The 13,987-nt window shown below is 41.7% G+C and overlaps 1 protein-coding gene across 2 annotated transcripts in view; it reads left to right on the top strand.

Moving 5' to 3' along the window:
- The first annotated feature begins 224 nt into the window (after window positions 1-224).
- The window catches only part of cdh4 (cadherin 4, type 1, R-cadherin (retinal)), a 276,520-nt gene continuing 262,757 nt past the window's right edge, over window positions 225-13,987 (top strand). The window contains exons 1-2 of one of the 2 annotated variants that reach the window (XM_072665982.1): window positions 225-598; window positions 4,698-4,806. In XM_072665982.1, the coding sequence (XP_072522083.1) occupies window positions 542-598; window positions 4,698-4,806 (166 nt within the window). In that variant the 5' untranslated portion in view covers window positions 225-541. Of the gene's footprint in view, window positions 599-1,058; window positions 1,479-4,697; window positions 4,807-13,987 lie in introns of those variants that run through there. The other variant, XM_072665981.1, reaches the window with a different exon arrangement.

Below are 13,987 nucleotides of genomic sequence, written 5' to 3'. Positions count from 1 at the left end.
CCATTTGGGAGCTAAGTCAGCTAGACGGACTGTAAAACAGAGGGACTGAGAATCCTGAGAATGTACTACTAGCCAATCACGGCACGGAAGGCGGGCGCCAGCCAGCCAATCGGAGCGCGGGAAGAGAATGAGGGCGGGGGAGGGGGAGAGGGGGGGGCTCTGCATCTCTTCAGCGGAGGGCGGGGCTTCTTGAGTGTCGCGCGCGGTGCTGAGCTGAACAGCGCCGTTATCCTCCACCTGCCGGTTGGGCGCGAGACAAACCAGGACGCGGCTCTCACGCGCGTTCTCTCTCTCTCTCTCTCTCTCTCGCGCTCTCTCTCTCTCTCTCTCGCGCTCTCTCTCTCTCTCTCTCTCTCTCTCTCTCGCGCTCTCTCTCTCTCTCTTTCCCAACGGTCACCGGTCGTTCACACACGGTTCGTACTGACTGAAGCCTGAAGTCTTTTGGGGGGGAACCGGGAGAAACCGCCGGTGTATTTAGCGAGGGAGGAACCAGCGGTCGACTCGACGCCAAAAAAGAATATTTAACACCGAAAAACACAAAATGAACAAGCTCCTCGTCGTTACTCTGGCGTGCGCTTTAGCCGTGGAAACCTCGGTGGTGAGTCTGAATTAATATTATAGCTGGTTAAATAACTATACTATAGCTGCAAACGTTAGAACAAAGTCTAGATAACGTTTAAACCGTCACAGCACTCTTAAAAACCCAGCGTAGCTTATTTTAAAAGATAAAATAAAAATAAAATAAAAATAAAATAAAATAAAATAAAGTATTTTACTTATTTCAGTCCTAAGTTTAATTGTGTTGTGTTGGTGTTTTCAGCGGTGCTCTTATCGGCTTTGCAGCAGTGGTAACTAACTCGCCTGCAGCTGCACTTTCCTCACAGCTCGCGCTACATTGCAGAGGATGCGGCGATGCTGCTGCTGCTGCTGCTGCTGGTGGTGGTGGTGCTGCTGCTGCTGCTGCTGCTGCTGTGTCTGGATGCTGGGTGTGCAGCCTATTGCTTCTGTGGAGGCACATAAAGCCATGCTGCAGCTAATTCCTGACCTGTAGACAGAAGTGTTGCATTGCAGATTAAGTGCTGCTGGCTTTGAATGGGTTTGCATTTGGTTCCTACTTGCACTTGGCTGTACTTATGGCTTAATGGGGTGATTAGACCTGCATACAGCTCATGTATATATATATATGTATGTATGTATGTATGTATGTATGTATATAAAGCCCAGCATGCCTCTCAGCATGGGTTTGGAAGTGGAGAGGAGATGTTGATCAGATTGGCTTAGAGTTAGATTGTACCACATTACGCATCCACAGCACACAAGCTTCCTCGGCCGTGTCCAGTAAATATCGAACGGATATGAATCACCCAACGTTGGATGTGGCTGATATTAATTCACGCGCTGATGACCCACTTGGAAATGAAATCCATAAGAGAGATGCAGCAGCAGCACTGAAGAAAGTGTGTTTGTTCATTTCCATGGTGGGTGGCAATCATGGACTGTATTGTGTTCTGGATTCAAAGGGAGTGTGAACGTGGGAGAAGCAGGAGACAGAGAGAGGAAGGCAGATTGATTGATTCAGTGATCAGTGGTTTAATACACGACTTGATTATGTCACTTTTTCTATTAAAAGTTTGCATAAACTTGAGCGTGACCCTCCATAGCCTCCAAAGCCCATCAGTCTGGGAGTGGAATAACCTACGCGTGACCCGGCATCTAATTATGCTAAATCTCTACAGTGAGCGTTCCTCCCATTCAGACGCAGATGCAATTACACACATACAAATAGCTCCGCACACACAATGGGTCCTAAAATAGATGCCCCTGTTGGAATGGACTCTTTATCTTTCCAGCTATCAGAATCCAAACGTCTGGGATGGGCAGATTAAGTTGATGTTTCTCTCAAATGAGTGAGTCCCTGCTATCCAAAAGTGAGACCTTTTATCCGCCGTCCCGAAACCTTACCTGACACCTTGTGACCGGCTGTTAATTATCCCAAACAAAGCAACATCTGCTGCAAATTTTCCTGAGGAAGGATTTTTTCGCCAGTAACGTGGATTGGCACTGCATGCCACTAAAATAGATGAGGCTGCATTCTTTTTTTAACCTCTGCTTTCTCATTCTTCTCTTGCTTATGCCTTGGACCTGACAGTGGCTCGAGATTTCCATTCCTCACTCAAGTAACCCGAGAACAACTGCATAACTTTCCATTTATTTGCTGAATAATAAGCCGGAATGTACCAAACCTGATATTTTAAGAGGCTACTAAACTATCAGAACTGTGCTGGAACTGCATCGACTGCTATAACTGATGGTATACGGCCCCAGAAATAATTGTGATGAACAGTATTGATGTAATATTAAGACCATTTATGCCACTGATATATTAATAATAAAATAATAGCATAATAATGCAAATACTCTCTTTCAAAGAGCAACACACATTTTATTATGAAGAAAATGCAGACATTGAAATTAGAATACAGAAAAGTTAAAATATTAGACATAAATGAAGTTTAAAGAAACTAAAACCACTAAAAGTTCACATACAAACCCTTTCACCTTAACAGACTCCTTTCGTTAAGTAAACACAATGGGCAGTATTGAGGTCAGCAGAAATGATTGAGGTAATGTCCATAAATTGTATGATAAGTCAATAGTGTAATTATCAGGACAGGCCTATAGACTGCTAAACACCTGTATGTTCCATTAAGAAGAGATTTATCAAGGGGTGGCAAGTAGGGCTGGCACGATACCACTGTTTCATGCCTGATACAGATACTGATATATATATATATATATATATATATATATATATATATATATATATATATATATATATATACACTTCACATCTGATTTTGGAGGTGTTGCTAGAATGAAGTGCTTGTTATAATGTGTGTATCTGTCTGTAAGTTACACAGATCCTAAATTATGAAGCCTCGACTACCAGCATGTAGGCTTCAACCATGCATTTCCGTTTAGGGTAATGGATCCTAACAGTTTATTGTCAGTCATTCTGAAAATGTCGACTGTCACTGGTTTTAATAGTTTAAACATTGTAAAACAATATGTTGACTGATGAGTTAAAGCTTTATATACTTGAAAAGTACCCACAACTCTACAGTGGGCCATATGTAATGGAAATAAGCGCCATATCAGGCCTTTGTCTCGGATTATGTTGTGCTTGCACCTTAAAAGAGGCACTTGAGAACTACATTGCACACACACACACACACACACACAACCCATTCTGAACTTTCCACAGAGCTGACGCACGTTGTACAAACAGACACTTGAGGATACAAAATAAGGAATAAACCTGAAAAGAAAGTCATAACTTGAAATAAACATCATATTGCTCAATTTAGCTTAATAGTGTCCTCTTAAAATATGGTCACACATGGTGGCTACCAAACCTACAGAAAACATAACATTATCAGCCATAAACAAACCAAACAGCAACTTCACAAATATTAGACACCCCAGATATAACAAACCGACATGTATACTTTTTATGCAACTTTTAGCATAGCTAATAATCTTAGCTAATGTTAGCTAACTATCATCTACGGTTTGCTACATAAAAGATATAAAGATAACTTTTGAACACATTGAACACAAGTAACATTCAGAGACAATAACCAGTGTAATGTGTCAACAGAAAATGTTTGATTGGAGAACGTATGAAATTAATCTAATAATGAATAAATATATATAATATAACAAATCTAGCTTACAATATCACACACATGTAGTATTGTTAATTTTGTATTTCTATATGGTTTGGTATTGTCCGATATCAGTATCTGTCCGATGTCTGGTATCAGTATCAGTATTATACTTTATAGTATTTTTATTTATATATTTATATTTATAGCATTTTTTTACCTTGAAATAGCAGCTTTAAAATCATGTTGATGCTCCACTGACCTTTAATATGGAGCATCTCTTTTATTCCCACTCCGGATTCGGTTCCCTGCTAACTGCACTGTGTGACTCTGGTGAAGATGGCAGGACAGTGCTTGTAAAAACTGAGTACCTCTGCTTAACCCAAGTCATATTTATGTTAAAACCCATAATAATACTCTACCGTGTCAGCTTTCCAGTGATGGTTCAGTATCTCTCAGCTCGTCCAAAAATGTGTGTTCTTTAGGAGTGTCTCAGAGTGCAGATTATACTGAGAGAACCAAGGAGCACAAAATGCCAATTCTCGCTTAATGCTGCTTTAACTTTTTTTTACCACCGTTTTGTGTGGTTTTAATGTTGCTCAATATTGTGATATATGGCTATACAGAGCCAGAATGACATAATTAACTAGAATAATAGTAATCTGAAGAATGACTATTTGACTGGCTTTTATAGTATTTTTAAATACAATTGTACTATTATTTTGTATGTTCCAATTGATTAAACCACTACAAAATTAAATATGACAATATAATAAAAACATGACAATATCTCCCAAGCATTGTGCATTGTACTCCTACATTTGGCTGTGCTGTTTACATCAGCATTATTGCTCTTCTTTTCCAGAGACTGTAGTGTACAGCTGCTTCAGGCCACAACTCTCTCTTTAAAGCTTTATACAGGTTTCTAAAGCCCTGGACAAGAACTAAGACCCCGGTGCTCTCATATCAGTTTTCCTAACCGCTACCCATCTCCAGCATTTCACAGCCAATAACGTCTGTCTTCCTCAGGGGAGTCCTGGAGGTCCGACTGTGGATCCGTGCAGACCTGGATTCTCCCAGAGCTTCTACACTGTCTTTGTCTCACGGGAGACGCTGCACGGCCAGAGCATTCTCAAAGGTAAGAGCCTGCAGTGAATTTAGTGCGCCTGTGAATGTGTGTGTGTGTGTGTCAGCTTTGGTGCTCTACGACGGAGCTCTCTGCAACAGGTCCGTGTTTTTGCATATGTTTTCCCTTTTGTCTCTCTCTCTCTCTCTCTCTCTCTCTCTCTCTCTCTCTCTCTCTCTCTGTCCTTCTATCTACTCCCCTCCCTCCCTCCTTCCTTCCTTCCCTGAACACAATATAAAAAATGCTGTTTCCAAAGGGAGCTGTCATTTCTCACAAGGTGCATGAAATCTCTGGTGATGATTCTACGCATTGCATGTGAGACTTCCTTGTGTATTTCAAGGCTAACAGGGAATCGCTTGGCTGACATTGCGAGTATTTTACGCCACCTAGAAAGCCAGGACAAGCAAGCCTGGTTGCGGTGGCACTAATTTGCAGCATCAATAAAGGCCCGTCTCTTCTACTGATCACAATGAATATGCATATAATTCTTCTTTTATTCGATTATCAGCCAAAACGAGGCTGTATAAAAAAGCATAATCCACGGTAAATGAGCAGTTGAGAAGCACAGCTGGCTATAGTCGAGCAATTTAAGTCTTCCGTTCGTCTCCTGCTGTGTATATTTGCTGGTGAATCTCCCCCCATCCCCTCCCTCCCACATCCCCGGCGTCCTGCGTGTAATACAGTTGCTCTATTCTTCTGCCTTCTTTTCAGTAAGACTCTAGCCTTCCATTTATTCACCCAATCTCCTTTCAGTGCTGTGTTTCCATTGTGTGCGCTGGTGTGTTGTCCCAGTAACACTGGAATAAGCTTTATCTTGTGGATTTGCTATGCTGGTATGCCTGAAAAGAGACGGATGAATTAAAAGAGAAATGAAAAAGGAAAAGAGGGAATTGTACTGGCATATACAAAACTGTCCAAGCTAATTATATGGTCTGCTTTCCGAGATGGAATCAGTTGATGGCTTGGTCATTTCAATAGGGTGTGCTCCAACTTTGAAAATAACTGTTATTAGTGCAATCTAAAAGATGTATGCTAGTTTGTATGGATGGCGGTTTGTATGAATGCCTGGAAATATCTGACCACATCTGCTCTGTTGTAGCATCAGGGTTTGTTTTGAAACTGTAAAGGTTTTGTGTTTACACTGTTTTGAGAGCAGGTTCATTTAAATGATTCAAATCATATTATCTGCCTTATTTGAGAACTGGCAGAACTGATTATAATCAGATCTGCTTCAAAATAGGACAACCACAAAGGCTGGTTTGGTCCAGTATCAGTAAAGACCAGCTTTCATTCCCTGTCTTGTTAGATGACAAATGGTGCTGTTGCTAATGTTCTGCGGGAAAAACAAAAAAAATCAATTATTTGGTGCCAAGAGATTTGTCCAGTACAGTGCAGTTATAATAAGACCGACTGGATGAGCCATCTGTGTGAAAGGTTCCTTAAATATTTTTCTGGATCTCGCCTTCTGTGGGAACTTTGGCAGCAGCTGGCAACAACCATTGATTCAGGTCAATAGGTCTGCTAAAATCTGGCAGAATGTATTGCGAGTAAATGAGAGCTTTACTCATATATGGTGGAGCCTTCCAGTTATTTTGTTTACTATACATCTGGCCATGATAGATTTCTTGAGCTAGTGGCCACCATTTTTGATTCTCCTTCCATTGTCTGAGCACAGTGGTGACATGTCCTCGAAGCGTACAGTGGCTATCCGTGGTTCTGTATAGTAATTTTAGGCTGCTGTGCTGTAGACTAGACCTCTCAGGTCTTTGATTAATGTGCAGGAGCTCTTCTGGGGGAAGGGTGATGTTTTCAGGGGAACAACGGTAATAGAGGAAGAGGGTCGTCTCAGGGACTGTGATAATAACAGCGCTGCATAACCCAGAACCGTCACAGGGGAGAGTAATGGACCTGATGGTGTACAGTGAGGGAACAGGCTGAAGCCTGTTGGCTGACGCACTTCCGAAAAACGAATCTATAATCCGCAAGATTGGCATTTAAACTGGTGTGACACAGTGATTCTCAAGAAAAAAACACTGCACATTTCTTCTTTCCCTGCTATAACATCTGTGACTCAGGTTATCAGGCAATTATGGAGTGTGTCATGAGTTGAGTCAGGCTTGATAGAGCAGGGACAAAAGATGTACAGTATGTACTGAGGGAGCATCTGGGTGTAGTGATGTACAATGCTATGCAATTAAACTGACCTGTGATGGAAACCAACTTCAGAAAGATTTTAAGTGTATTTAAAATTAGAGCTGACTCTCGAGCCAGTCAGCGAAGACTTGTGAGAAAGAGAGTTTCTTGTTGTTCTCTAGTGACTGCTGAGTAGGTGACGCTTAGCCAAGTCAAGCCATGTGGACTGAATGGGAAATGACTGCTCCGCTGCCACCAGTCTGGTCAGGGTCCTGTCAAGCTGTTGGACCTCATTTGCGTAATGTATTCAGGCTTTTCACCCAACTCATTATCTTGTATAGACTAGAATATGCCCATACAGGATACGTGTATACTGTATTCTTTTTAGATGGGCTGACTGGATGTGGGTATGTCAGAGGCAAAAAGGAGCCTATTATTTATTTAAGCTCTACAAACTGGAAAAAAAGAAATGTGTCCTGCGGTGTCCTCTGTTCATGTCCTTCGTGAGCTTGCCTGAGGAGATTTGCTTCTGGCTCTCAACTTCATATTGAATAGTCCAATGCCATTCAATATAAAGAAACCCTTCTGTTATAGTCGCATAGACTTGAAGGTATGTGAACTGTCATAAGAAGACATCTACGCGTTTAACTGTTTTGCTATTGGTCTTTAAAAAAAGGTTCACTCTGAAGAAGACAAGTTAGGATATTAGAAAAGGCTATAAAATAAACACAGTTGCTTTAATCATCAAGTGTCGATGCTCTGGTACGTAAGCTGACACTAACACCTGCTATCATCGTGATGACAGTTCTGCATGTAATGCATAGTATCTTTAACCTGGCATGGCGGGGTGGACGGGTAGTGGAGCCGGCCAAGCACTGATGCGTGGGCCGCTTTCTGTGCCGAGAGATAAACTATAAAAATAAAGGGATATTCCTCTGATTGCACACTGGGGTGTAAAGCATCACCTTCTATGAAGAGCTAGAACAGGCCCCTTGAAGTTCGATCACAAGAGAGACAGAGAAAGAGAGAGACAGAGTGTGAGGGAGAGAGAGGCCCACTGACAGTCACTTTAGGACAAATTGATTTGAGCTGCACTTCCTCTCTCCTGGATAGTGGCTTTTAAAGGCTGCTGTCAGAACACGTTCAGAAGAACATCACTGATGCTTTTCTCTTCAGCAATTAACCCTTCAGTACCTGCTACAGTGCTCCTGAACAACTGAGGTCAGTAGCTTAGACATTAGTTCAAGGAGACGGCCATTTGAAGCCTTGTGCATATATGGTGTTGATCAGGGGTTCCACAAGTGGGTTATGTGACCCACCAGAAGTTTTAAACAACCTGATAATCAATGTGACCTATCATGTTTTGCCTTCTTTTCAGTAAGACTCTAGCCTTCCATTTATTCACCCAGTCTCCTTTCAGTGCTGTGTTTCCATTGTGTGCGCTGGTGTGTTGTCCCAGTAACACTGGAAAAAGCTTTATCTTGTGGATTTGCTATGCTGGTATGCCTGAAATGAAAAAGGAAAAGAGAGGGAATTGTACTGGCATATACAAAACTGTCCAAGCTAATTATTATAACTGTAACTGTATTACCACACAATGGAAATGACACACTATATTGACCAAGGTATAAGGACACCTGGTCATTCACTGTGGAAATCAAGGGTATTAAAAAGCTTATGCTACTTTTGTTGGAGTCACTGTCTCTACTGTCTAGGGAAGAATGCTTTCTACTAGATTTTGTAACATTGCTGTGAGGATTTTGGATCAGGGTGGTCTGGATGTTGGATGATCACCACCTCACCTCATCCCCATCTCCGGATTCCTTAGAAGGACAAATAGTGTACGGTGGTTCAGACCTTCTGCTTTTCCACATAACTATTACAACAGCAACATACTTAACATTCATAATATTTGGAATATGTTTAGGTAAATGCCTATATATTGTTAGAAAGTTCTAATAGCACTCTAGCAGTACCACCACTGCCCCTCAGGGGGCCACTACCTGCAGGTTGTAAACCACTGATGTAAAAGTAGAAGACTAAAGTTGTTAGATGAGAAGTGCTTTCTAGACCAGGCTTGTCACTCTGTCACTCATTCATGTTTAGCAGGCTGACGATTCTCCACAAGGAGGTGCTATTAGTGCTCAAATATCTTTGATGCTTCATGTTGTTGTTTTGGCTTCCTGGACGTTCTCAACATCCTGTTCTCTGTAATGTTTAACAGGTTCTGTTAAGGCAATATATCTAGGGCTGCACCAAAGAGCATCACTTTCTTCTCCATCTACAGCAGCAGTTCAGAAGAAAGTTCAGTTCCTACTCATGAGACAAAAATTGCCGGTACAGGGACCTACTCGCAACTCTCTTTGTCTCTCTTTTTCTTTGTATCCACCCCACATCCTAGTGTAGCTCCAGCCGTGTCCTGAGAGCGGCCTCATTAGCCAGGTAACACATCTTTCTCCATTGCTGAGCTCTTGCTCTGTAGGTTCACATGGATTGGGCCGCTCAGAGATGCTCATTAGAATGACACTGCTGGCGCCACTGTTTTCCCAGCATGTACAAACACAGCGGGGTAAGGGCCTTTTTCACCTCAAGTGACTTGTGGAGGAGGAGTTAGCTTGTTTGTCTTCCCAAGCTTGTTGCTGTAAACTCTTACTTTTGCGAGCGCTAGCTCTAAATGAGATGGAATACTACATTGTAATGCTTGAAAACTGATACTACAAAGGTATTTGCCAATGGCACAGACTTATCTAAAGGACCCAGACGTATTGATACATGTATCTAGTAGCATCTTGTGCATTAATCCTTAAGGCCAGAGCACACCAACCGGACAAGCACGACCGAACACGAAACAACACAACAACACAGCTGCAGGCTGTTTGTTCGTGTTTATCTGGAAATCTTTGGTTGAATTCGACATCTGGAATTCGGGTTTTTGTCTGTGTTTGATGATGTTCGGGCAGTTGGCCATGACTTTGAACAATTTTTCCATGCGCAGCTGAGCATCCACTAAACCTCAGCTCTTGCTTTCTTGATTACCATAGCAAACAGCTCAGTGATCCTGCTTGCGTTTTTTTTACCAAGTGATACCATCAATAATTGCATCGTTTTAGACGGAGAGCATTTACCTATTGCCAAAAACCTCAAAGTACACTTCAGACGCTCCCGTGAGAAAATGCAGTCTCTATAATTGGTGTTTTGCCATCTTATATGAGGTGAAGCTAACCTTTTTTAAAAATATGGTGCTGCTCAGGTGGAAACTGCGTGAAGAAGAAGAGAAACCCAGGTTTGTCTTGATTTTCCAGTTTCTTTTTAGCAATTCAGAGAGTTTTAATACCCACTGGAGGAGCTCTGATTTGTGCACTCTGAGACTAAATACAGTGCTCAGCAACGACATCTTTTTTCCTGCCTAAAAAGAAGTAAATTAAAAAGATGAGCACTGAGTTCGATGAAACACTGGTAGACAATGGCGCGCAGACATGGTCGATCCGGACAGGAATAAACTCACAGAGGAACTTTGAAAGAGGGAATTACTTTAGAACCCATTGTACATTTCATCTAAATACAACTTAAAACAGGCCGGTCTTCATCATTCCCCATTTTTCTAATAATGAAGATCTGCTGTTTTGGTCGGTGGTGTTTGACCAGTGTGGTGTTCGAAAACAGTTTTTACAATACTTGTTATCCTTTTACGTTGGCCTTTGCAATTGTGTTATGAGCTTTTTGACCACTCACTGATATTTCTGATTAATGATGTTCACATGCTCCAACAAACATAAATAATTAAAGGTTTAAATGCTTACACATAATTCAGGCCACATGAGGAGCTTTGTGCTTTGAATAGATTGGGAGGTACTTTAAAGTGACAACAATAAGCAATGTAATTATATATAATTAGTGTTCTATCCATATTGCTATAGGTAACATAATTAGCTACTCTTGAATAGTTATTCTGAGTGCCTTTTCTTGTAAAAGACTATAATATGTATTGTAAAAAGCCGTTTTATGTTGCATTTTTACATTAGAAATTACAGTGTCAAAATCTTGTTGATGCTTTACTGACCTGTAATAGAAAGAGTAGCACTGCGTTCATTGCTTCTCTGGGCTCATCAGGCCAGAAACTGCAGTATGTAACTCTGGTGAAGCGGGCAGGACAACACTTGTGAGAAATAGTCATAGTGAGTCATATTCAGTCCACATGCTTTTCTTAGTGTCCTATGCCGGTTCTGAATCTCTCAACTTACAAAATGTCTGTGTCCTTTAGTGGTGGCTTAAAGTGCAAATTCCACTTTCTGACTGTAGGGGGAGCCCAGGAGCAAGAAATGCCAATTCTTGCATAATGCTGCTTTAAATATTGCAATATACTGTTACTTCTTCTTCTGTGTCATTAATCTCTAATATCTACCTTCTTACCAAGCTCAAAAAGATCTAAAGTCTGTTCAGAATGAACAAATCAAGGATGGTGTCAATTCAACCATGAAGTATTTATCCAGTCTGCTTTGAAAACTGTGAAACTTATTATTGCTCCTACAGCTCCTACAGCAAGGATTGTGAGGTTGCTCTTGGAACCTGGCAGTCTTCTTCTAGACAGGAAGTTATTTTTGAGATTGCTAGCACCACAAAAGTCCCATGTGTTATTCCATTTTGTGTCCATAGCTCTATTCTTCTATATATGTGTTTTTATGTGGGCTATATTAATTGTGAAACTGATCCAAGTGTAGGCTAGTAATGCTTGCAATACCTGAAGCCTTTTGGTGGTGGTGCAGTTATGTTATTAAAAATTGATTATTAAAAAAATGCAGGATTATGTACGTATGCAGCCTGACTGCATTGTAAATCTTCCTGGGCTTGAAGAAAGCTTAATTCAAGTGAGAAGGCCTCGATATTTTCCTTGGGTAATGTCAAGGCCTAAACAGAAACTGATATTCATGATAAACTATTCAAATGACTTCAGTAAGGTCTTCTGTGTGCCCCGACTGGACCTCCTGTTTGGCAAGCGATAACCATACATGAGGTCAGTCAGTGTGTTTTTCTCTCTCTCCCTCCCTTCCTATTTCCCTCTCTCTCTCTTGCTGCCTCTGCCTCCACACCACTTAGAAGCCCATAATCGTGTTTTATCAAACCGCAGCCTTATAATGCAGCTGAATTCATGTCAAATTGGATTTTCTTGTTAAAGCCAGACTTTTCACCTCTCTCTCTCTCTATGTCTGTGTTTTCTATTAGCCCAGGCTGTTGAGGTGAGCATCCGTGCGCCGGCCTCTATGTGTAAGCATACAGTAAATGAAAACGAATGAGATTTTTTAGCCTTTGGTCTGGTTTGTTTGTCTGGCCAAGGCCAGGCTGCTCCAGTAGGTGCAGTTAGCTGCTCCATTAGCATTACCATCTTGAAGAAGTACTTCTCTCATAAATGACTGTAATGTATGTATGCAGTATGCAGTATGAATGCAATACTACATTTGGAGTACCAAAGTGCAGTACATTATAGCCCGTTCTTCACATTGGCAGCAGCTAAAATGCATATTTACTTTATGTTGAATACAAAGGTAAAGCCTTTAGCCTTCAGAAAGCCATCCATATGGATGAGCATGTTTCCTCCCACCTGCGTGCCCTGTGTCGATTTCTCCCAAATCTGACCTGTCAGAATCCTCCTCTCCGAGCCTCGCAGCCCAATTTTAATTACTCTCTCCTCCAACTCCAACCGTGGCTCTGTTTAAGAGGCAGATCCATCCTAAACAGCCATCGGGGACGACGCTGTGACTCAAGTGAGTCCTCAGGTTCGGTTTCGCTGTCTGAGCGGTTGGGGTGAACGCTTTGTGAGGATGAAAGGGGAGCGAGCTGTTGTGCTTGTAACATGTTAGCTTGTTGAAACCTCCTGTTTCTTTTCATTGTCTACCTCCCTCTATCTCTCTCTCTCTCTCTCTCTCTCTCTCTCTTTCTTTCTCTCTTTCTCTCCCCACTCTGTGATTTACTCAGCTTTATATCCACAGGCTGTGTCTTCAGAAGACTAGCAGAAGAGAAATGGGCCGACATAAGAGTCCTGGCTGCTAGACATGTGTTTACTCTGCTTGTACGCTCAGTCTTTCTCAAATCCTTTCTCACATGTACACAAGTGCAAATACACACACACACACACACACAGACACATATACACACTACAAATGTATTTCTGATATATGTTTTTAGGCTTGGCCTACCTCCAGAGTTTGTGGCATTTCACACTGATTGACAGTAGCCACAGAAAGATGAGGAATCTCTCCACTCAACGGGTGATTATCTTAAATGGAGAAATTAAAGGATTACAAAGGAGTCTAGTAATCCAGCTGCCAATCGCATGCCTCATTAGAGGGAGAGAGAAAAAAAGAAGGGGGCGAGAGAGATTTGTATAGAGGAGTGGATTAGTTTTAGTATCTTCCTCAGTGACTTGCCTTCATCGTTAAGAAAGTTTATCCCATGGCAATGCTTTTTAGCCGCTTGATGGAATGGGTCTGCATTCAGAGATATGCTCGTCCAGCCCGATCACTCTCCCCTGATAGTGCGTATCGCTCATATCTCATTTTGGCCTATTGTGAAGAGATAGACAGATTTAGAACGTCCAGAGTGTCGAAGAATGCTTGTCCTCTGGGAAAAGGGAAGATTTAAGTGGAGAGACGTACCGCAAGCCATCTCATTATTGATTCACTCCAGACCAGATCAGTGGCTACATTTCTCAAAATAGACATTTATTTGTTCTCCTCCTATGAGAAATGTCAAATCCTGGGGAACACGTAAGACTGTTCATATAACATCTCCATCTGCTTTATGACTTACTGATCTTTAATTTCGTTATTCATATTGGATATAAAGGGATGGCTCATATATTTTAACACAAACTCAAACAGACAGACACATCTAGGGTACAGAGGCTGCTTGGCTGCTTTGCTGTGCGAAACACTGAAGGCCAAATCGATAGAGCCAAGCTTCCATTCTCCTCTTCTCCTCTGTTAGCACATTGACTACCTCTTCAGAAACATCACAGCTCTCGTGCAGCACTCCGATCCCCTACAGCACTTCATATTTGTCTTTC

This window comes from Salminus brasiliensis, chromosome 21, assembly GCF_030463535.1.
Source record: "Salminus brasiliensis chromosome 21, fSalBra1.hap2, whole genome shotgun sequence".
In the NCBI taxonomy this organism is placed as follows: domain Eukaryota; kingdom Metazoa; phylum Chordata; class Actinopteri; order Characiformes; family Bryconidae; genus Salminus; species Salminus brasiliensis.
The sequence above is the reverse complement of the archived record's forward strand: the minus strand, read 5'-3'. Positions and strand labels throughout refer to the sequence as shown.